At 31.1% G+C, this 26,079-nt stretch overlaps 2 protein-coding genes and 1 non-coding gene across 3 annotated transcripts in view; 1 reads left to right on the top strand and 2 right to left on the bottom strand.

The window, feature by feature from the left end:
• LOC125858581 (HMG1/2-like protein) overlaps window positions 1-26,079 on the bottom strand; it is a 377,596-nt gene that overhangs the window by 278,177 nt on the left and 73,340 nt on the right. The window lies entirely within an intron of this gene.
• On the top strand, window positions 5,680-8,487 carry LOC125858546 (isovalerate--CoA ligase AAE2-like). The gene is made up of 2 exons (XM_049538352.1): window positions 5,680-6,039; window positions 6,848-8,487. The coding sequence occupies exons 1-2, from the start codon at window positions 5,719-5,721 to the stop codon at window positions 8,288-8,290; spliced, it is 1,764 nt and encodes a 587-aa protein (XP_049394309.1). The 5' UTR covers window positions 5,680-5,718; the 3' UTR covers window positions 8,291-8,487.
• Window positions 21,090-21,173, bottom strand: TRNAL-CAA (transfer RNA leucine (anticodon CAA)). The gene has a single exon. It is a non-coding gene; the product is annotated as a tRNA-Leu (tRNA).

Here is a 26,079-nt window from a genome sequence, read left to right as displayed (position 1 = left end):
AGTATTTCGATCATGAGACCAAACTAATTCATGTAAATTTTGAGTTCCAGGCAGCTATTCATGGTATAAAAGTATAACGGCTCGTTTGGTAGGAGGGATGAGGCATAACTAATCCCAAGATTAATTTTAGGATGAATTTATCCCCATGTTTGGTTGGGATAAAACCGCGGAATAACTTATTCTGGAATTAGCTATCCTGTGATGATTGTAGTGTTATTTTTATCCCATATTGTGGATGCATGAAATAACAATCCTGAGATAACTTGTTTCCACGAGCCCAAGTTATGGTTAGCTTATGTGCAAGTCTGTGACTGTGAAGTGAACTACGCCTGAATATGCAAGAGATCAGTTGCAGAAAAATCGTCGTCTGCTAGATATTGAATTCATTTTGAGATGGTAAACACTTCATTGAACACGTTGTTTCATTCTTTGAGCCTAATATAGGAAAAATGAGTTGATGTTGAACATGTTATTTTCATATCTGGTAGTCAAGTGCAAAGTCTATATGAGATTTGATAATTTTGAACCTTTTGAATTGTCATATTAATTTGCATTTTTGTTATCGGAAACAACAGAGTTAGGAGTAACGTCTGCATACATCTTAGTCTTCTATCCAGACTCTACTGACTCCATTGTCAAATTCAAACCTTTTGATGGATGATAACTTTCTAGTTTATATTATAATTTTAATTTTACAAATACAGACCAAATTAAAAGTGGATTGATTGACCTGAACTAATTTTTCAAAAATGTATAATTAATATATATTGGAATTACATGTTGTTGGATAATAAGAAATTAAATTTTATGAAATAATAATTACTATATTAGTTAGTTGTGCAACAAAAGGTAATTAGTTTGTTAGAAGTAATAATCCTGTGATATCTTTATTATTAGTTGTTTGATTAGATTTTTTTTGGGGTGGTGGGGTGGGGAGGAGTATTTTGATGAGATTTTGAATTTTGAGGAAAAAAAAATAAAAGAAAAGATATGAATGAAAAGATAAAAGATTTTTTACTCTTTTAGTGCATATGGAAGCATATTAATGATTTATGTCCATTTATATACTATTGGATTTTGTGTTATTAATTTGATCTATTTTGAATAGCAATTCCTTAGCTTCTTCATCTTTATTTTGAACTACCCGTGTCAAAATTCATATTATATGATATTTTAAATATTTATATTTAATCCAAAATGGATATTTTTTTACATAAGTCAAGAGGTATTTTTAATTTTTAATCTTTATTAAATAAGTGAATTTTTACAATCAAGAAATAAGATTTATATATATTGATTAAGAAAAATTTAGTAAAAACACATTTTTTTTTATTAAGTGTGAATGAATTTCAAAGGAATATAAACAAGCTTAAAAAAAATACGAAAAGTAACAAATTAATGATTTGTGAAGTGACATAACTTAATTTTTTTTTTTTGAAAAGACATGTATATTTATCAACTTTATAAGAACATTTTGACTAACCAACATTTCTTTTAAATTATAATTTAATTTTTGGATGTTTGCAAATAAATGAAAAGGGAAAAGTAAATATTTTTTTTTTTCCTTTTTAGTTGCCAAGGGAGTGTGCCAAGAAGAAAATATGTCCAAGTGGTGAAGTTCTTATGTGCGTCAAATATTCAACTCCCTTAATCAATTTCGCGTTCGAGTATGAAAAACTCTTTCATAAGGAATATATTTTTTTCAAACGGATAACTATGAGACATAAGTTCAGAATAATTGAACTTCAATATAGATATTGAACATCGAGTGAAAAATAAAAATAAAAATAAAAATAAAATCAAATATTCAACTCCTTCAAATTAGGGATGAATATGGTATGATATTAAAAAAAATGTTCGATAATTTTAGTTATCAGTTTTTGAAAATATTATATTATTATATTATTATATCAAATTAATTCAATATGATTTGGTATTTCTAAATTTATTTTTGATTTTTTATGATATGATAAATCGATAATCATAATTTGTTCGATTTCAATTTAAATATGCTCATGGCATAAATAATTATGATTGCGATTTTCAAGAAATAGTTTCATTTATATTAGACTAATATCTTACTCATATAAAAATATTCGAAAAAAATACAAACAATTTCATTTGTTAATCAACTAAAAAAAACATTTTGATTAAAAAAAACATTTTGATCAATATAGATTATACAAAGTTCCAAAGTCGTAATAACATTAGCCAATCCTCTGATAGGAATGTGAGATGTAATTTTCTACTACGTAATAGTATTATTTTATTTATATAGTATTTGTTAATAATAATAATAATATAAGATAAGATATATGAATTATATTGTAAATTAAATATTTTAATCTGACATTTAGTATTTTGTTATTTTTTCTATAAATATCAAATACTCCACAAAATAGTTGAAAAGGCATACTAAAAACCTCTCTAAGTTAATATTGTCAGGATCATGAAATATTATTATTTTTGTAGAAGTATTATTTCATCAATAAATTAATACTTATTAATTTTAAAAGTGTATTCATTCGGGGATGAAGCCTCCAGAAACTAAAATGAATCCACTTGTGAAAACGACATTCATGAACTCGAGGTCATTCTTAATAATCTCAATTACCGTAATAAAATGGATGTCAACAGCCTTTTCGGTTACCCAACTGAAAATGATACATGTTCAGATCGAGGTCTAGAGCTTAGAAGAATTTATGGATACCATCGGAGAAAACAATGTTGATAATGAAGTTGAAGACGATACAATACCTTTGGAACCAATTACACGTGATTAAATACTTATAGCGTCTAGAACTCTTCATGTTTTTTTTGGTGAAGTTCAAAAGGACAACATCAAAACTTTTGGATGCAATAAGAATAGTCAGAGATGAGTTTTAACTCGATTTGAATTTTAACAACAAACACTATAATCTTATTTCACTAAATTGTCTTAGAAATTTTTGTAATTTTAAAGAATTTTTAATTTATAATATTAATTTACCGTATATCAAAGTTTAACTGTAGTATTAAATATCATAATATCAAAATCGCATTTTAAAATAATTCAATTAATTTGATATGATAATTCGGAATCTATTAAAATATATATGTACACCTCGACTTCAAATTCTATCCTAGTTGATTATATCATAATTAGGATGATTGTCGATTAAATATTGGATGCTATTTTTTACAAGCTTTAATTTATTTAAGTTGGATTTGGTCATACTTGTTGGTTTATTATTTTATGTCCAAATTTGACATAAAATAATAAAAATTCAAGATTTGCATCATATTATATGTTATATTAATGTATTGAATGCATTTTGTCCATTCAAAGACTTACCTAATTAAATATTTGGAATAAACAAATCATGTTGACGTTGATCCTAACGTAGTCCTTATTTAAAAGTTTTTATTTAATTTATCTTCACAGTATAAAGGTTTTTACACAGGGCCGGCTCTTGCCTTTGTAAAATAAGGCTTATGCCTTTGGGGCCCTCAAATTATTATCAAGAATAAATTATGTGTTAAATTTTTATAGAAAAAATTGATTAATTATGATAAAAACATATTATTTTACCCACTTTAACATCTTCTATACTTTGTTAAAAGGAAAAATTACTGAAATACACGTCTTATGTTTCCATTATTTCCAATATCCCCTTCTATTTCTAAAATCCTCTAAAATTCCTTATTTCTTCAATATATTCGAGCCAGTATTTAATGTATCCATTATGTATCCGAGCTAGTTTTTAATGTATCCGAGCTACATATTATGTATCCAGTTTATGTTATAATGTATTCGGGATACTCTTTAATGTATCTGAGCTACATATTATGTATCCGGTTTGTGTTACTTTTTAAGGGATTAATGTAATTACAAACTAAAGAGGGATATATTGTAATTTCATATTAAAACTATGTGATTAATAAAATTTACCCTTGTTAAAAATAAGAATTAATAGTGAAAAGTGTTGAACAAAGTGAATTACAAATTCTTTTTTATTTCTTTTTAAATTTTAGTTTCAAACATTACAACAAGCATATTAAAATGGTGTAGTAGTCAACTTCTTAAATCAGATTCTATGGTTCTAACTCTTATTTTTATTTAATATTTGTCAACTTATTACTTATAAATTTATGTTAACAATTCATATAATAATTGTCTCACTGAAAGGATGTTTTCAATGTTGAGTTGATAAAATCTTACCTAAAATCAATAACTGAAAAACAATATTAAATACTAAAAATATGTATACGAAGTTTGTTTATATTTTAGGCCTCAAATTGAAATTTCGCTTTAGGCCCCTAATTACGTTGAGCCGCCCCTGTTTTTACAATGTCTATTTATGCAATATTATTTTTAAAATTTTATATTTTACTTTTAACTAAGGTAATACCATTTTTAACCTCTCATTTATTGGTGTATTCTGATTTTAATTTTTAATGATATTTAATTAAGCATATTAAACTTTTAAATTAGTTTAGTATAGTTTACAAGTTTGACTGAGCATAACAGTTTTGATCCAAATATAATATTTTTTCTGAAAAGATTTATAATATATATATATATCTTTTAAGAAAAAATATTAACTTAAAAATGATACAAATAGTGAATTTATGAGTTCCAACATCTAGCTTTGTCTATAAATAATTAAAAATAACATATTTTCTATCTAAAAGAACAAAAAGACACATTTTAAATAATTTGAAAATTATATAGGGAAAATGCATAAGTACCCCCAGCCTATGCTCGAAATCCCAAAGACACACCTAACCTTTACTAAGGTCCTATTACCCCTCCGAACTTAATTTATCTATAATATTCTACCCCTTATCGGCCTACGTGACACTATCCTTGAAAAAAATGTCAACATGCGCTGGGCCCACAAGATAGTGCCACATATGCCAAAAAGGGGTAGAATATTACATATAAAATAAGTTCGGGGGATAATAGGACCTTAGTAAAGGTTAAGTGTGTTTCAGGAATTTCGGCTATAGGCTAGGGGGTACTTATGCATTTTCCCAATTATATATATTAAAGTTATGGAGTATATGTTACAAAATCAATTATTTTAATGGGATGTGACTACGTGTGGCTAAACATTAAAGAGTTTACTTTAACTAAAGCAGCTTCGTTCGAGCTCAACTATATATTAACAAATTGCGATTGAGTTCGACACAATTTTTTCCCTTTTAATATTGTAATAAACTGAAATAATTCTGTTCGAGCTCAATTATACTTTAACAAATTTTAATTGAGTTTGACGCAATCTCTTTTCTTTTTAGTATTGTGAAAAACTCAAACAACTCCATTCGAGCTCAATTATATTTTAACAAATCTTAATTGAATTGGACACAATTTTTTTCTTTTTAGTATTGTGAAAAACTCAAACAACTCCGTTCAAGCTCAACTATACTTTAACAAATCGTAATTGAGTTTGACACAAATTTTTTTTTTTTTACTATTGAAAAATTGAAATAAAGTCTGCTCGATATCTAGACTTAAATCAAACACAAAGAAAAAAGATAAAATAAAAAAACTTAAAAAATCAAAACGTATCGTAATAATCTAAAAAATTAATTAATATTCTTAATCAAACTTATCTGGAAATTATTATTTCTTATTACTCATACCAAACAAACATTTTGTCTATAAATAATAATTCTAAGTTATCTTTAACCACACATTGTTTTAGTCTTCCATTTTTTTTCAAATCTTTCATCATGAATCAGTTTTTCAAAAACTCAAGATTGGTTCTTGGGATTTTCAATTCCATTAAAATCCACTCAAAAACTACAAAATTGACTAGGGAATTTAGCAATCTTTCTGAATCTTGGAAATCAATGGAGGGTTTTGTTAAATGTAGTGCAAATTTTGAACCATTGACACCTTTAAGTTTCTTGGAAAGAGCAGCTAATGTTTTTAGGGATACAACTTCTGTTATTTATGGTGAAAAATTGAAGTATAATTGGGAACAAACTCATAATAGATGTGTTAAACTTGCTTCTGCTCTGGTTCATTTGGGGATTTCTCATGGTGATGTGGTAAGTTTTTTTTTTCTTTTGAATTCAATCTTGTATTATTTGAGTGGTTTATATTTGATTTGATTCGGCACGGAATTTAAGAAAAGAATGGCTTCTAGTGGGAGTAAGTTATTGTTGTTGTAATGACTTTCTGAAATTTGTGATATTATAAGTAAGGGGGAGCTAGGGGTGCAAGGGAGTTCATTCGAATCTCCGTCGCTGGAAAATTTCACTTTTGTGTCATTTGAGAAGTTTACTGGTTACGTATATTTGATTTGGTAGGAAATTTAAGAAAGAAAGTATTCCCTTTGTTTCAATTTTAAGTGTTTAGTTTGATTGGATGCGGAGTTTAAGAATGTAAGGGAAAACCTTTTAATCTTGTGATGTAGGCGGAGGTAGAGTCAGAGTTCAAAGCTTATGAGTTCTGGATTCCTATGTTGCTCGGACTCTTTAGAATGTCCCAGGTGAGTGTCGGATCCTTCAAAAGTAGTGCATTTTTGGAGGATCCGACACGGGTGCGGCAACATTTTTGGAGAGTCCGAGCAACTTAGCTGGATTCTAATCTTTTTCAGTTATTGAGTTTTAAATTAATAATTCATACATATTCGATGGATTTTTCAGACAATGACAGTATTTTGACCAAAGTTATTAGGTTTGGCCCAATCTGTAACCGATACTCTAGCGCCGCCCCTGCTCGTGATTTCTCGGGGGTGGGGGTGGGGGTGGGGTAGGATCCAAGTCAACTCCTCTATGATCAGTAATCTGTATTTGTATCAGAAGTTTACAATGTTACATAATTTTGAATCTTGTTTTGAAATATGTTTTGTAGGTTGCAACTCTGGCTCCTAATGTACCGGCAATGCAAGAGCTACATTTTGCAGTACCGATGGCTGGAGCCGTTCTTTGTACATTAAATACACGCCATGATTCAGCTATGTTATCGATACTTCTGATGCATTCGGAAGCAAAAGTCATATTTGTGGATCAGAAATTGCTCGAAATTGCTCAAGGAGCATTAGCTCTCCTTGCTGACAAGAAACAGAATCTACCTCTTCTTGTTGTGATCTGTCAAACTGATGAATCCTCTGCTGTTGAAAACTTAAACCCTCGCGATCACGATTATGAAAGTCTCCTAGGAAGTGGGGATAGCAATTTTGCTATAAGATGGCCGAGAACAGAATTTGATCCTATTAGTATTAACTATACTTCAGGTACAACATCGCAACCCAAAGGAGTTGTTTACAGTCACAGAGGTGCGTATCTCAATACCATCGCCACTTTTTTGCTTCACGAGATGAGTTTGTTCCCTGTTTATCTTTGGACCGTTCCAATGTTTCACTGCAACGGTTGGTGCATGGTTTGGGGGCTTGCAGCATTGGGTGGCACGAATGTTTGTCTTAGAAATGTCTCTCCAAAAGGCATATTCGAAAACATTTCGTTGCACAAAGTCACACATATGGCCGGGGCACCAACTGTCTTGAACAAGATTGTGAACTCGCCCCTGTGTGATCTAAAGCCACTCCCTCATAAGGTTAAAATAATGACAGGTGGTTCACCGCCTCCTCCACAAGTTATTGCCAAAATGGAGGAGCTAGGATTCGAAGTAAATCACTTATACGGACTAACAGAGACATACGGTCCAGGTACGTATTGTTTGTGGAAGCCCGAGTGGGATTCTTTACCTCCTGACGAAAAATTTATACTGAAAGCAAGACAAGGAGTACAACATCTTTGTTTAAAAGAAGTCGATATACGAGATTCTACCACCATGGAAAAAGTGCCTGCTGATGGTAAAACAATTGGAGAGATCATGTTTAGAGGGAACACAGTAATGAGTGGATACTTAAACGATACGAAAGCAACAGAGGAAGCTTTTAAAGGCGGATGGTTTCACAGCGGTGATCTTGCTGTGAAACATCCTGATGGTTATATAGAAGTTAAGGACCGGTTGAAAGACATTATTATCTCCGGTGGAGAAAACATAAGCACGGTTGAGGTGGAACGAGTTTTGTATAGTCATCCAGCAGTTGTTGAAGCAGCAGTAGTCGCAAGACCAGATAACCATTGGGGGCAAACACCTTGCGCGTTTGTGAAGTTGAAGGAAGGATTGATTGTTGACGATCAAGAAATCATCAATTTTTGTCGAGATATTTTGCCTCATTACATGGCACCTCGGACAGTCATATTCGAAGATATCCCTAAAACTTCGACAGGCAAGATACAGAAATTTATCTTGAGGGAGAAAGCGAACGCGTTGGGTAGTCTTTTCTAGAGTGAAATGAAGCAGCAGAACTTGGCTTTGCTGAAAAATCTTAGTATCAATGTGTTGATAAATGTATGTTTGCATTGTTCTGCAAAATGTTGGGACATGCAGCTGAACATGGGAATTTTCCCTGTCTGAGCACTTGAAAAAATGAAATAGCAAAATTCGATCCAATTTATCATAATTGATTAGTTAACATGTTGGAAGTTAAGTCGCAAGTGAGGGTCCACGTGCACCTGTCAACTTCGAAAAAAATCATGTATATATATGTATATCTATCTTGAGAAGTTGACAAAACTTAGGATGTAATTAGCAATGTGTTGTTGGTACAAGCTACGGGAACAATCCTTGAGACTAGGGTTTGAATTCAGCTAAAGTTCCTTTTCACTGTTTTTATTTTAAGTTTAGCTAGGTAATATTGATGCACCCAAACTCTTTAAATCCTAGGTATGCCTCTGCTTGAAGCAATGTACAAACTTGACTACTAGTACGCCTAAGCCACAAGTCTCAAATAAGTTGGGATTGGCTAATTTTTATTGTTCATATATGTCCATATATAATCACACAATTGCACTTGCTACCTAAAAGGCTGGGAACAAAAAGGTTAACCTAGGTTGGGAATGAAAAAAAAAAGGATCTTTTGAATTGGTTCGTTGAAGATATAGTTAAGTAAATAGCTCAACTAAGGGTGGACATAATCTATAAAACATGAATTTCACGTGAACTTACTAACTTTTGTTTCGACTTTACATTAATTTGTAATAAGAAATTTAATGTATCATTATGTAATGTATCAGAAAGGTATTATGATATATCATGTATACAAAATGTATCATTAAGTAATGTATCCAAAAGGTATCATGATACATCAACTGTCGAAAATGCATCATGATATTGTATCGTCATGATACATCATATATCAGAAAGGTATCATGACACTATCAATTAAATAATCAATGTAATTCTTCTCTACGTTTTAGATCCCAAAATATCGTATCAGAACTTGAATGATTGACATAGTTGATACACCATAACAAAAGACTAACTTTGATACTTCAACCCACAATTCTCAATAAACAAAAAGAAAACAAAGGAAATGAGGTAAATAAAAATCGTCATATTTTATTTTTGAATTTATTTTGGGATAGATTGTTATTGATATCTCGTTTACACTTCTATAGCAAATCAATAACGTAAATTTCATAAATTAATATAATTGGTCACATTGTTGTCTTAATTACTAGTGCCAATTAAGGAGTTGCACATTTATTGATAATAACATAAATAGTATTTGTGATACAATTACACCAAAACTCAAATACAACAAAAGAAAAAAAAAATACTATTATGTAAATAAGAAAAGTCTTGCTGAACGACATAATACACACAAATGTTATAACCTTTTATGAAATTTTCTTTTAAATATATATGTAATTTGACTTAAAAAAATTAACACTATCAATCCATACATTTATTGGGCCAATGTGTACTAAGCACGGATGCAAACCTTCAGTTGGCTCAATCCAATAAAATTTAGGGGAAATTTCATAAATAGTAAAAAGATTAAAATTTAATAAGCTTTCTTAGCTATAGTTTGTCTAATTTACGCTTTATATCTATAGTTTTGTTTATTATGGGTATATCCGTTTGTATAATTTGTTTGCTAAAATACAAACAAGGTAGTATAAATTATAGGAACCACATATTATAAGTACTAAATAACATCCTATCCGTTCTAGTTTTCTATTTACCAAAAATCCCTTAAAAATGATGTTTGTGTGATACATAGCGTTGTGCACGGGATACATTAGGTTTGATACATTCCACATAGCGGGATACATAGCGTTGTGCACGGGATACATTAGGTTTGATACATTCCACAGCGGGATACATAGTGTTGTGCACGGGATACATGCAGGATACATAGCGTTGTGCACGGGATACATAACGTTTGATACATTCCACATAGCGGAATACATAGTTTTGTGCACGGGATACATAGGTAAATAAGGGATTTTATAAATAAGTAGGGATAAATGGATATCAAGGTAAGTAAAGGAGTGTAGTTAAGTAATTTATCCAACAAGGTAAGTATTAAAGTGTCAAAATGGGCTAGACCGGCCCAACCCAATCCTTGAATTAAGTGGGGTTGGGCCTAATTTTTTTGGCCTCAACCATCTCTCCGAAAGACTATTTTTATTTTATTCCTCCGAATAGAACATGGCTATAGGGGTGGATACCCCCACTATCTGTAGAAAGATCTCAGGTGCGAATCCAACGGTCGTGTTTCCTAGCAAGTCAAAGGGAGACCACGAGGGTCTTCCTTATGGTTCGCTATAGTCCATTAATAATTAATAGGTCTAATAATTCTTCTTGTCCGGTAAGAATGTAATCCCAAGATCTTTCTGGATACTATCTCTGTATCCGTCTATTAGGTGGAGTCCACTTGAGTGTACTACTTTGCGACGATATGTCAGACTTGCTCAATTGGTGAACTTGAGAATGTCGAGTTATTGTTGTTCATATTGTCTGAAATCCATTTTCAACCCTCGCGAATCGTGAATACGGGAGCTGTTACTGAGTACTGAGTGAACGGGCGAAAGGAGATTGGAGAGAAATCTGTTCCACCTTCATCGCATATAAATGGCTTAGCGAACTCAAGAGCACCTTTGTCAGAGACTAGCTACTTTTCAACCGATATAGTTAGGTCATAGTTAGGTCGCAGTCCTATCAGGGGGCCGTATACATGTTTGCAACCTTTTTGTCGGCGATAACAATGTCGTCACCGAGAATGGCTTTTTGAAAACCTTTGCCCTTTATATACTTCATAGCATGAGTAGTTAAAACAAGTGAATGATTTGAAATTCGAGTTATTTCACGGAATAACACTCGTATATATTGAGCTCGTAATGGTACCTCGCAATTCAAAAGTCTCTCTACGGCTGAAGAATGGGCGTGTTCTTGGGCCATCATAGAAACATAGATAGGGTCGACGACGGAACGAAGAACGAAACTTTATGACAACTTTTTCGTAGACGTTCACTTGCATCACAAGTCCCTACTCGCGAGGCCAATCCTACAGACGATCAGGCAAAATCAAGCTCACTTCAAGTGCAAAACCTCCTTTGAAGTACCCTGTGTGGATCCGGGGGCTGCTTCTGCACTGGCTTTGCTAGCTTGCATGACGGGCTATAAGACGCTCAATCAATCGGGCGCTATCCCACCCTAAGCAAAATCATACGAAAAGAAAAAGGGGGGTATGAGATAACCAGAACGGATGCGTCAGAGGGACGTCAAATGGTTGATATTATCCCTCCCGAACCAGAACTTCTTGTTTTCAAGGGCGAATCTATCAAATTTGATCATCCTCTTCATCATAAATGATCCGCTTGCCCCGAAATGACCTGGACCAATAGGGAAATCCCAATTCATTAGGCCTTTCGATACAATCAAATAGAAAGCCCCAAGGGCGCCATATTCTAGGAGCCCATATCTATACAGATTTGAGACTGAAGATAATTATCAATGCAACTATTAATGTGATTATTCCAAACCATGCAATCGCCAGGGCCAGCGCTCCGGAGCAGCCCAATCCTCTGAGAAAAAAAGAAAGAGCCTTACATTTAGGAACGAGGCTTTTTAGCCCAACCTCATTTGTCCCGCTAGCCTCGTAGGCCCAACCCGCAAGCCTCAGAGGCCAGCCCGTGGGCTATGAATATTTAAAAATATTTTTTATATATGTTTTTAGTAGTGTTTTATTTGTAAAGTTTTTATCAATAAATATTTTAAAAAATAAAAAATCAAGTCTTTTAACTAGCTGATTTTTTGTGGGAGGAATAGTGGAATGATCAATATTTTTTCGCTAAATCTTACATTGACTATTATGTATTTTTGTAAGTATTCACCGAAGTGTGTGATTCATAAATGTATTTTTGTAAGTATTTACCGAAGTGTGTGATTCATAAATGAAAATTTGTATGTATTGATGTCGTGTTCATAGACATCAATGTTCGATACTCTTTCTAAGAGAGTAATATTGTTCATTTTTTGGTTTAAGGGTCAACCTGTCCCAAACCGTGGCCCGCTTAGGGTTGGGTTGGGCTGCTATTTTATAGGCCCTTTAATTAAAAGGGTCAACCCGTCCCAACCCATTTAACTCTCTAGCCCATTAGGGTTGGGTTGAGCCAACCCATTTTGACAGCTCTAGTAAGTATATACAAATTATGTATTTATACTTTAAGGAATTTTTCAGAACTTATACAAATTAAATGTATTGACAAGATAATTATAGAGCAACTTTCACATATAGCAAACAAAAAAATCATATTTGTATGCTATAGCGAAGTTTGCATAATTGCACTCCATAACAAACGTATATATGTATAATTCGCTATACATATATATGTCTATTTAGCTATACATATATACAAAAAGAAGCAATTGTATAATTCGTTGGCTCCTCTTCAGATTTGTATAATTTCGCTGGCATGTCATTTGTATAAATTGTTGTTAGCCTCTCGTTTGTATAAATCGTTGACAAAAATATTTGTATATCAAAAATCGCTCTCTCTTTCACTTTATACAAACATAAATTATACATTATATTTGTATATGTTATGCCGTAATTTTACTATCTTTAGAAAAATCACTTTTTGAAATGTTTTAAGTATAAAAACATTTTAAGAAAAATACTTAGAAAAGAGTCGCCACTTAGTTTTTTAAAGAAATTAAGAAAACTTATAATTTTCAAAGATTTAAACAGAAAAAACCATTTGAAAATACCAAAGAGGGTTCGGGGTTCAATTTACACTTCGAGAAGGGTTTAAGCATTCGAAATGTCTGCTAACATGCAGTTGACCTGCAACTTGACTAAAATATATTTGACTATTTTTAGGAAAATAATGATTTAACATAAAAAACAATAACTTACAATATTTGATTAATTTTGAGAAAATAATTAAATAAATGACACATTTTTCTATTTTTATTTTTATTTTTATATATTTAGAGAAATGGACCCAAAATGAAACATTTGAAATAAATTGCAAGTGATTAGAATATTAATAAAACTAGATTAGTTGATTTTTATTTGAATCATTTTTTTGGTTAATCAAATATGAAAACTATTTTAAACTAATAAAAAAAAAAGTTTTGGCTAAAGATTATAAATGAAAATACAAGAGTTGATATAATGAGATTTGTTAAAAAACAAAACAACACAGAGAAATAGTTAGTCTTTTGGGGAATTCAACTAAGTTAATTAACAATTATAAAATTAGAGTTAAACAACAAACAATAAATAATCATAATTAAATAATTAAAGAGTGAGGGAGAAATTGAATTTGGGCCTCCTTTTGGGCTAATTTTGCTCGAATTTTGTATACTCCTGATGTATATTAGCGTATATATGCATATATATTGGCTCTTTTCATGTATCTCTTGCTTCCGAACACCTGTATTTTCCCTCAGCCCTGTATTCCCACATTTTTGACCTGTATATTGATGTATACTGAATGTATACAGTGTATAATGAATGTATATTGTCCATCTTAGAACTTTTGGAGGCTTGTATTTCGACTACAGTCTTGTACCCCTGTCCATCCGCTTTCAAAACTCTAACATGATGACTGCCGACTCGATAAAAAAGAGGAGTGTTGGGTTTCAACCCAACTCGGGATACAAGGAGTGAATAGAGGAGTCCACAATGGACTCGAATAGACGTCTCATATGACAAACAAAAATAAAGAAAGTTAGAATCAACACTCTTTCAATACAATTTAAATAACTGAAGTCAAGGAATTAAAATATAAACTACTTTATCCTTTCAATAATATTTTATTAGAGGATGACATTATTCATGAGAATGGAGCACGGTTATTCATACAAAAAAATAAAATAAAAAAAATAATACCATTACACTAAGAATTGAAGATAATTCCAAATATTATGCAAACTGCTGCCTTAAAGCATAACCCAAATAAATCATATTTTAAGCTAACAAAGATCATCTATTTTAAAATCTATTGAATCATAGGAAGAGAAACTCATTATTTTTGCCGAGCTAAGGCAGATTCTTTTAATAAACCTACATGATAAAGCAATTATCTAAAATAAATGACATGAGAAAAAGAGAAATACTAAGGTGGTTAAACCATTTAAACCCGAAGTCACTGTTAGACCAATTCATCCATGGATTTCTTAGAAAGAAAATGAGAACCACTATATATCGACGAGCAAGCAATTAAGTTTTAGTAGTGACAAGAAAACTAGGCAAAGAGGAATTTAAAACATGGATAACAAATTAAAGAAAAAAAGTTAACACTATCTATTAGAGTTTAGGCATATAGACATTCCCAAATACATACATATATGCCCAAAAATAAGATTTATGAAGGAGCAAACACGAAAGTAATAGGAGCAGATTAGACTATGATGAACAAGTAATCACATTAATCAACCGATAACTTGACATATAAAGAGAGCATATCAATGAAGCAATCAGTTCTATTATATATATATATGTACCAATAATTTAAGCGACTTGTGGTAAAAACCTTATGAACTGAAAATAATGAATAAGCCGGGTTTCTTTGCTTCAAAACAAAAGCCACAAATAGGGCATAATCGAGCCGCTGGAAGTTCACAAGGGGTCAAAGGATCAGCATGTTGTACATTGGAAGGTTAACGCCAAAGATTCATGCTTTGAATAATTTAAGGATGAAATTTCAACAACTAAGATCTAGGAAAAGAAACGAAAGACTCATATTTTACACTAATTCAACTACAAACAATGAACCATTTTAAACAAAATTATTAGGCAGAATCATGATAGAGTTTTGAGCAAAAGGTCATATTAGACAATAATGAGACAATAGAGAAGAGAAATGAAGCTGTCGGGATAAGAACAACGAAATAACATCATATACGATCACTACATCAGTTAATCCCTAAAATTCTTACTTCTATCCAAATATGATGCCAGCTAGTAGTAGAGAGAGTACTTGAAACAACCCAGGATATAGATAACAGGCAACAATACAACTAATACTAATCAACTTAAATAAATAATATTCTTAACATTCCAATCATGACCATTAGGAGAAAAGTAACCAAGTTAGGACTTAACTGGTCATTATCTAATCTTTAGACAATATCCTTTAACCACAAATGAACTCACACACATGCTAAGTATATGGACATACTAGAAAGAACACTAACAGAGATCATTAAGCATAAGCATAATGAAGCAAGAAGAAGTTCTTATTTATAATAATTTATGATGCGAACATTAGTAGCAAGCATGTCGTCTAAATTCAGAGAACATATCCATAAACAAAGCAAAATTCTTGATACATTAACGACGTTCTCTCAAGAGTGAACTACAGTTTCCCAAACACCCGAAAACTTCGAAACAAAACTTTTCAAGAAAAGAAGGTCAACTGATGGATGTTTAAAGAACAAATAGATGTATTACTGATGAAGTATATGATAATCTAAAGGCATTCAAGTGATACATGAAGTAGGACACTATAGAGAGTAAGTAAAATCTGAACTAAGACAACAATGACCATGAAACCAAAGTCACAAATAAACATTTTTGTTAAACAGAGGATAAGATTTTATCAGTAGTTACTCCAGTAGTATCACATAGGCTGAAACCTTGAAGCATGGAACTAAACATATTTATAAATTTTGCAATAATAAATTTAATTTGACAAAGCTCAACATTTTCAGCCTTTAGAACAGTGAAGATATTAGAAGGAAATTTCAAACCGTCGTCAACTTATTCGAGACCAAAATCAAAATATCAATACGAGTGACTATTCTTTCACAATTAAATAGCAATAAACCATATCGGAACTAAACAACCCCTCTTATATACGACTTACACACAAGAAAAATCAGCTAGCAGGTATTTAAAGAAAATGTTCATATAGCAGGGAAATCAACCCAACAAAATTTCCAATAGATTAAAACGAGGATAAACTACCTTATTAGAGAGCTTTTGTTTGTTGGTGTTCTTCTAAGGCTTTCTTTGGTTACCGTGACATGGATTTGGTAGTACCAATATTACTTTGATATAGCCCTTGAAACATGTGTATCCAATTAAGATCTGAGTTGTATTTTTAGTAATGGGGTGTCTGACCATGTATATGTATCCACCATTAAATTTCGGATACATGATTTTTAACAACACGATTATATTTAATGATACGACAGATATTCTTCAGTCGTGATTTGTTCCTAAATTCATGTGATTCAACTACATTTCATATTTAGATACACATAATTAAATGTATATGCTTATTATGTATTCGAGATACATGTTTTTGGATATAACGTACGAAATTTAAATACACATAATTAGATGTATATGCTTCTTCTTTTTGTATATTCCATATTTAGATACACATAATTAGATGTATATGTTTACTATGTATTCGAGATATATGTTTTTGGATATAACATATGCAATTGATAGTTGATACATCAAATTAGTACTAGATACATATAAAAGATACATGAAATTAATTATATATATATAAATAGATACATAAAATTAATACTAGATACCTATAACAAATACATGAAATTAATGTTAGATACTTCTATGATACATATGAATGTACTTGCAGGACACTCATGTATCTAAGTGTTTAATTTGTTGGATACATCATATATTGATATAGATACATCAAATTAATGAATTTATTATTTTAAGAGTAATAATTTGAAATTAATCAAATTGCATTACCAAGATATACATGTTTTTATCTTTATATTAATAATATATATTAATGAATTTACTATTTCAAAGAATAATAAAATGAAATTAATTATCTATGTATTTTGAAAATCCTCAATTACTCCTCTAATTAAGGAAATCAGTTCAAACCAATTAATTTAAATAAATAAATTTTGTATCTCAATTTTAAAATTCGGCAGATACTGCATGTATCTCATGGATTCAGACTCATGTATCCTAAGCATAAAATATGGTACAGGAAGTAATATTTGAAACTATTGAGAATCTTAATAATTAAGACCTAAACTAGTGGGATTTATGTGGTTTGCCCTTAAAACGATGCAAGATTTTGAATGGATTAAGCACTAAAAAAACAAGAAGCTAAAATCAATCACTACAGAAGAAATAAAACAAAACAAAATAATATGACTAAACCCATAAGCGAAGCAATACATATTTCACGATTTGGAGAGAATTTTACCTTTTTGAGGGCAGCGAACTAAGACGAACGAGTTGAGGAGGGCAACGATTCTTCCACCGAAACAGTAGCTACTCCATTTATTTTAGATTATAAGTTTGCCATTCTGTACAATTATCCCATAATTATATATAAGCTAGAATAAGCATATACAAATTTTTGATTTATACAATTAAGAAAATTCTAGATCCATACAATTAGAAACCGAATTATACAAATTCTGGATTTATACAATTAGGAGCTGAGTTATACAAATTCTAGACGTGGGCCACATAATTATGATTGTAAGTTAGTGGCGAATGATAATTTAATTAAAATATAGCTATATTAACAAATTAACTAGTATATGTTTAATTATCCGCGTAATTTTCCCTAAAACTTGATTAAGTGCCAACACTAACGACTAACTCTAAATTAGAGTCTATTAAAAGTGCATAAAACTTCAACATAATAATTAAGGATTTACATTTACATTTAAATAAATTTCAAATAATCCTTCTCTATTTTACATTTGTGAAAAATAAATCAATTTTTTTGTAATTTTTTTTTTGTGATAATCTCATTTATTTTTGCTTTTCTAGAAGCTTTATAATTTTTCCTCTTTTGCCTTTGTAAATTTTTATTGAGTCACGATAGAAATATAGACTTTAAGTTTGTTACAATAATTACGGATAATAATAACATAAATAATAATAAATAACAAATTTTCCAAATTCAGTGAATAGTAAGTTTAAATGTGCAAGAAAATACCTATATTAATGGCCCTTTTCTCACCCAATTGGCACATAAATACCAAGAGCTACCATCATTCTAATTCCTTTTGCATATAATATATATCTAGTAATATATATAATTTTGAGTAAATTAATTGTGTATCGTATATTTTTGGAGTAAATAAAGTCATATACGATACACACTTACAAAGGTGATAGCATATTTCATTCATGAGGTGCGACTCTTTTTTGAACTTTGTTAATATGCAATGCTTTGTGTAACATTTTTTTTTAAACTCTTATAATAACATAGTAAAATAGAATGACAATTACTTCATAAACAAAGGGATGTACAAACTATACAAGTAAAAAAAAAAACTAGTTCTTTAAATATATGTTTAATATTTAAGATGTGTTCAAAATATTTCATTCTCTTAAAAAAATCATAGTTAAAAAAAATATACATAAGAAAATCTTAGTAGCTCAATTAATTAACTAATTAAACTTTCATTTATTGATCAGTGAGGGTTTGATTCCCCACCTTCTAATCACCTTCTTATTTTTTTCTAAAAAAAATAAAAAGAGAATTTTTTTTTGTGTTGATTGCTTCTATCAATAGATAACTGATAATGATAATTCTGTAATCTTATTTGCTGACAAATGAAATAAGATAATATTAAGCAGCAAACAAATCGGATTCTTGTAAATGTACGATCATAGTACAATGAATTATGTTCAAATGATTGAGCATCTACAGATGTGATTTAGTGATTCGTGAATTGAAAATTATGAAGTTTCAGATTTAAATTAATTTTAACAGACAAATATACTCGAGGTGTGTTTGGTATGGAGGAAAATATTTTCTAGATTTTTCTTTTTAATGTTTGGTTGGTCAAAATATTTTGAAAAATATTTTCTTTATAAAATAAGTTCTTTAAAAAAGAGAAACAATAGTTTTCCTTAATCAAAGTAGGTGAAACAATTTACATAAATGTAATTGCAAGTTCATTATCTCTTTCCCACACGCCCACCCACCCACGCAACACCCCCACCCCCTATCCTTGATCATCCCAACCCCTGCCACCCCTGAACCCCTAATTCCAATGGTGAATTAAAGATCTTCACTAAGAGAGTTTGGAAAATAAAATGTAGCGCCTAGGATTTAAACTTGGAATCTCAAGTGAATTTTGAACCTCCAAAATCACTGACTCAATCTCTAGTCTTGTGTTTAAATGATTCAAAAAGTATATATACGGAGTCATTTGGTGTGGAGGATAACATCAAATAGTGATGAAATTAAATTATAGCGTCACTTAATTTGTTGTTTGCTTGGAAATTAGTTCGGGATAACTTATCTCAGAATTGATAATTAGTATCGAGACAAGTTATCCCTCCCCTTGGGTGGTATAATAATTCGGGATAAAATGGGCAAAATGACAAAGATATCCCTTTAAACCCTTTTTATACATTACTTTTCACATTTATACATATATATTTACATTATTTCTAATACATGTATAAAATAGCGTTCACACATTCGCTAATCCTTATACAATGTATTTTTTGGCGGAACACCCTTGCCCCCTCCTAGATCTGCCCCTACCATGCACACATTCCTTCGTCATAGTGTTTTACTAGCTAACATATGAACACTGAAATAATATTTTTTTTATCTATCATACATAAATTAAAAAATAAGTAAGAAACCTACTACTTTTTTTCAAGAAAAAATTTCTGTAGAAAATATTTTCCTCCATATATCAAACACCAATATTACCTGATATATGTTGCTAGTGGAAAGAGACAGTTATATTCCTATTATCAAAAATTAAAATGCTCAAATTGTTAAAAGAATAATACTAAAAGATTAATCTACATGCATTGAATCCATTTACAATATTCATGTAATGAATCTTTCATGTCTTGTACGGTGGGACACCAAAAATGCCTTTGGTTTCAACCACATGATATTTGTTGAGCCATATCGACAGGATAAAACATGTTCAATTTTTTAAATTTACTGTCAAAAATTATTCTAATCGAGTTTATTTATTAATCATATATAAATTATTCTGTAGAGACATATTGTGTGTTTATATGTAACATTTTCTTTTTTAAAAATGTGAACTATAATTAAATGTTTAGATTATCAAAATTAATACTAACATATGGTAAAGGGAAAAGATGGAAATAAGTTGTTATTTTTTTTATATATTAATTTGTTAAAGTAACAAGTAAAAGTGAAAATCTAATTTTGAAATAGTGCATAAATAAGCATGAATGGAGAAAGTAATTATAATCGCTCCGTAACTTGTAAAAGTGAAAATTTAATTTTGATATATTATGATTAGTATACCAAAAATATATATTTGATGAGTATTATTTTGATGGGCAATTATACAATGTAAAAATATTTTCTTCTATTCCTGACTCTCTTAGATTTTGGTAAACAAATTGATAGATAAGAAATATTACAACTCACCAAATTTGATAGATTTTAGCATAATGATCATAGAACTGAGTTGAGAATTATGAGGTTTTAGGTTTGAATTCTAGTAAAGGTAAAATTATTATTTTCTTCGTCTCTATTTATATAATGTAATTTAACTGACACATAGTTTAAGAAATATAAAAAAAATTGCAATGTTTTCAAAACTACCCTTAAACTAGATAAAAAAAATTGTCGAATAAACAAAACCCAACAGAGATAAAATGTTGATAGTATCATTAAATAATTAATTACCAAATATATATATATATATATTTTTTTTTAAGACCGACTAAAAAAAAAGTGTAAAGTTAATTGAGTTGCCAATAATTTAAAGTAATGAAATGAGAATAAATCCTAAACAAAGAAAAAGGGGAAAAAAATGTCAGAAGTGGGATTTGAACCCACGCCCTCTTACGAAGACCAGAACTTGAGTCTGGCGCCTTAGACCACTCGGCCATCCTGACTTTTGTGAAATAAACTTTAGGATAATTGTATTTAGCAGTTTATTTGTGGCATTACCCAACTGCCCTTTTTGATGTCACTATTTAATTCATCATCCAACTGAGAAATCTTATTAGGTAATTTGGTTGATTATCTAAATTTTTATATTTATTCATACCTTATAATTTTGTTCCCATTTTTTCTTCCTCTACCCTTAGTTTTTTATAATTTTATTTTTATAAAAAAAATTCGTAAAAGTTATGATACTGAGTTAAGAGAGTAGGTTTTAACACACATATATTTTGTATCTATTGTTGGAGGGAGGAAGTATCTATATGGCAAATGAAGGAGACAAGATAGTGAGGAAGTCTCTTAATATAATAATAATAATAATAATAATAATAATAATAATAATAATAATAATAATAATTAATGTAATCAACATGTGATAGTAATGTTATTTCTTGGAATTTGGTAAGTTGCTACATATTTGGCCTACAAGGCCCTTAATAAATTCCACTTCTAATTTAATCTTTAACTGGCATGGAATTGAATGATGTGCCTCACCTTAAATATATTGTTAAAGATGCAACATTTAAATTCCAATAAAGAAAATAAAAATGGGAGGTAATTTTTTTGTTTGTTTAAACCTTTGTGCGCCGAGTTCAAAAAATTGTGTGTTATAGTAGAAAGTTATAGATATCCAATAAAATAGTTAAGATATACATAAATTAGAACAAACACTATCCTAATCGAAAAAAGAAAAAAAATGCTGTCAAGTACGTTACTTCATTGAAATATATATAGATGGACGTTGTCGAGTCACTATTTCTATTATTTAAGTTTTATACATCCTTTTTACACTATCATATTATTCGGAAAATATATATATATATATATATATATATATATATATATATGGAATAGCTGTATTAAGCATAAATTTAATCAGCTCCTGCAAGGATTCATAGCAGGACAAGCTACTCGTGCACAACTCTATTATATTTCTAAACCACTCTACTATAATTCAACACTTCAAACATGTGATTCTTTGTTTGTTTAGATCTCAAATCTTTCTAGTACATATTTTTTTGGTCTTCTCCAAATGTATTTTGGTATATGTATTAGGGTCTGATTAAATTTGAATTTGTACTTTGTAGAGTTTATTTCGGGGGTGGGGTGGGAAGTGCTCCCAACATGATTTTTTCCACTTCATGGTGCTCAAATTCGAGACCTATAATTAAGGGTGGAGGGACCTTGAACCATATTCCCACCAAAGCTTAGGTTTGTATCTTTCAAGCTAGTACATAGCCAATTTTTCTTCTTTTGTGTAATGACCTTGGTCATTTTTGAATATTTTCATGAAATTACCTTTTTTCCCTTCCTATATCGATCCTAAGTCCTTTATGTTTGAATTTTGAAAGTTGGTTTCCAAGCTTTGAATAAAAAGTTGAGAATTTTGTAAGTTTTGGGTTTGTAAAGGCTAAAGTTACTTAAAAGTGGTTTTCAGTCTTTTGAAGTTTCAAGTGTCTAAATGGAATTCCGTCAATTTCATCAGTCTCAAAATGTGGAATCTGATCTAGTATAGTACTTGTTGGTTTTAGATCCGAAGTCCTTTTCAGAAATTGAGATCCTAAGTTGGATATTATTGAGATTTTAGCCTTTGGGTTAACTTTGGTCAACACTCGGGGTTAGGATGCTTGGATCAAAATTCTGAGAGTTTTTTTGGATCTAGGTGATGATTTTCGGTCTTGGTGAGGTCTTGATTGATTTTGTGAGGTTCCGAGCTTGAGTTACATTTTTGGGCAGTATGTTAGTTCTTGTGGTTTTCACGGATGTCAGGTTAATGAGATCTCAGATTAGTATTTTGACGGTTTCATTGAGTTCAAAACGTCGAATATATTCAATTTAATTATATGGTTTGTGTTTAAGGGGTTCTAAACGAATTATGATGGTCCTTTTAATGATTTTTGTGTTAGCTGGTTTTCTGTTACTTGGTGTGCCTGCTTTTGCAAACCTCGTGATCGCGAGGAATAGGTCACTTTCGCAAAGGTCCAGGTGTGTTGCCCTTGCGATCACGACTTGTTTGCGATCGTGACCTTCGCTTCTACGAAGGCCGGTTCGCGAAAGTGAAGTCCAAGATTTTTGCGGGGTTCGCTTAAGCGGACCTTAGTTTGCTTAAGCGACATTAGAGAGGATTTTTGAACCTGAAATTATGGGGTTTAAGCCCTATTTTTTATTTTTGAGCATGGAAAATTCTTAGAGGCGATTTTTGAAGAGATTTCTTATGCTAAATCTTTTGGGTAAGCTTTTGTGATTCTAAAACATCATTTTCCTTTGATTATTTATGGATTGTAACATCAAAATTTGAGATTTTGATTGACATATGGTTTGGTTTTTCAAGAACTTAAGTTCTAAACTAAAATGGAGATTGTGACCTGATTTTGATCCCTTTTTTAAAATGGTTTTCACCAATGAGTTCCTAAAGCTTTGAATATCATTTTCAAGTATTGATTTTCAGATGCAAACCTTCATTTTGAAAACGAATTTGAGTTGATTGACCCATTGTTCAAAGTAATTGATATGGGTATTATTGTTTCTGGAATTTTTTTGTGAATACTTGATTTATATAGACTGTGTGGCTTTGGACGTGGTTCGAAAGAGGAAAACGCAAGCCTTGGATTGATTAATTGATTGCATTGAGGCAAGTGATCTCTTAAGCTTTGTAATTGTTGCGGCCAAATCGCACACACAAGTGCACGTGATCGTACAAGTAATGAAGTGGATCTTTTTGCGAGCCGGGTATCGTACCCACAGGGACTTACACTTAGAAACTATCAATTTACCTAGTTTTTAGTTAACCACAAATGTATTTCTAGATTTAAAGAGTTGTTTATTTCTATTTTTATATTTTAAAACAAAATGTAACTAGCACAATTCAATTTCACGGGTTTCAAACAATGATTTAGGAAAGGTCCAGGGCTGCAGTTGCTATCAGGATTCATGTATTCAATATCATTTATATGGATAATTATAAACTATCGAATCAATGAATCACAAGGTTAGATGTATGATCATGGTCTTCCAACCTCTAATTGCCTACGATAGATAACACCCTAACTACATCGTTGAGCAGGGATAAAATGATTACCTACCGAGCATTAAGTTATCTTTCTGTATGGTAACCCAAGCAAGGTCTCTAGGTATATCTCTATCCTAGAAACAAATCAACCCTAGCTATTTAGAGTTCAACAAACTCCTTATGCCCCCATGTTCTATCCTCTTATTCCACTCCCGAGTTCAATTCGGACAATGAATTTATTTCTATGGTGATCAATCATGAAATACGGAAAATAAGAACATAAGAAAGATTCATGTGATAGTCAATAATCAACCCAAAAAAAACAACTCACTCAATTACAATCATCATGTAACCATAGCCCTAGAACTAGACTAGGGTATTTAGCTACTCATAGTCCAATAATCAATCATACAATGGTTATGAATCATTAAACGATTGAAAGGAAAAGAGTTTAAGAATTAACCTTAAAAACTACAGAAAACGTACTCCAAAATTGTCGTTCTTCAAAACCTAGAAAAAAAAGAATCATAAATAAAATAAAACAATGACTTATTTCTACTAAAAGTTGAAACGACCAAAACTGGACACAAGGAGCGCGACGCAGAGGTATCTTCAATTTTCTTTCTGCGAATCTTTTCTCTTCTTCGCAACGCAGTCTCTCCACGGAGCACTCTGCCTCAAATTTGACTTTCGCGACCAAAATTACAATCCCTCTCCGCGTGGAATGCTTTGTCTAGAAATTTATTTCGCAAGCCAAAATGTAATTCCTCTCCGCGACGCGAAGCGGATACAGCGATGCCTTAGTGGCATTTCCTCCAGCTTCTTCATTGCTCTCTTTTGCCTTGGATCTTCTGTGTTCTTCCATTGTCCATTTTTTGTGCTCGTTTCTCCAATTAGCTCACCTACATAACTAATCATGTCGGTTAGCTCATAAACAACTAAAAGACTATATACGACTACAAACGAATACATTTTGAATTCAAACTAGGTGTAAATACGGGCATAATTAGCATTCTAGGCATATAAATATGCCTAAGATCAGTAATCTAGTAGAATTGTCTAGTGTGTTGGGAGTAATGGGAGATGAGGTGAAGGGTTTATTGTTTCCACTTGATTAATCTTAACGAATAAAAAGGGGTAAATAAAAAGGCAACGTGTTGATAATGATGATTTGTGAATTGCCTTGTTGTGGCCCTTATGTGATTGATTGATGAAATGTCTTGATGGCTTGAAAGTGGATTTAAATTGCTCGAATCTTTGTTTCTTCCTTGTGGTATGAATTTTCTTATGTGCATTGCTTGTTGAACATTGTGATGAGACATGTGTTGTAAAGGCGAAGGAACATGGTCCGACTAGTGAAATGATATAAAGCCGAAAGGGAAATGATTTCGGCTAGTAAAATGATGTAAAGCCGAAGGGAAATGGTTCCGGCTAATGATAAGTGATAAAGCCAAAGGAAAATGGTTCCCGTTAGTGATGTGATATAAAGTTGAAGGAAAATGGTTCCGGCTTGTGATGTAATATAACGACGAAGGGAAATGGTTCTGGCTAGTGAAATGATATAAAATCGAAGAGAAATGGTTCCGCCTAGTGATGTGATAAGAAATTGATGGGAAATGGTTTTGTCTAGTGACAATTGCAGAAGGGAAATGATACTTGTGATTGATCTAGTTGTTGATTATGATTAATCTACTTGTTGATTGTGATTGATCTATTTGTCATTTGAGATTGACTTAGTTGATTCATGTTGGTTGTTGAACTGTGAATATTGAGTCTTGTGAGTCGCGTATTATAGAACTGTTAGGTTGGGCTGATTTCTATGCAGGTTTTAGTTTGAAAAGGTTCAG

The sequence above is a fragment of the Solanum stenotomum genome, chromosome 3 (genome assembly GCF_019186545.1).
Source record: "Solanum stenotomum isolate F172 chromosome 3, ASM1918654v1, whole genome shotgun sequence".
Taxonomy (NCBI): Eukaryota; Viridiplantae; Streptophyta; class Magnoliopsida; order Solanales; family Solanaceae; genus Solanum; species Solanum stenotomum.
This window is presented reverse-complemented; position numbering and strand designations above follow the sequence as displayed.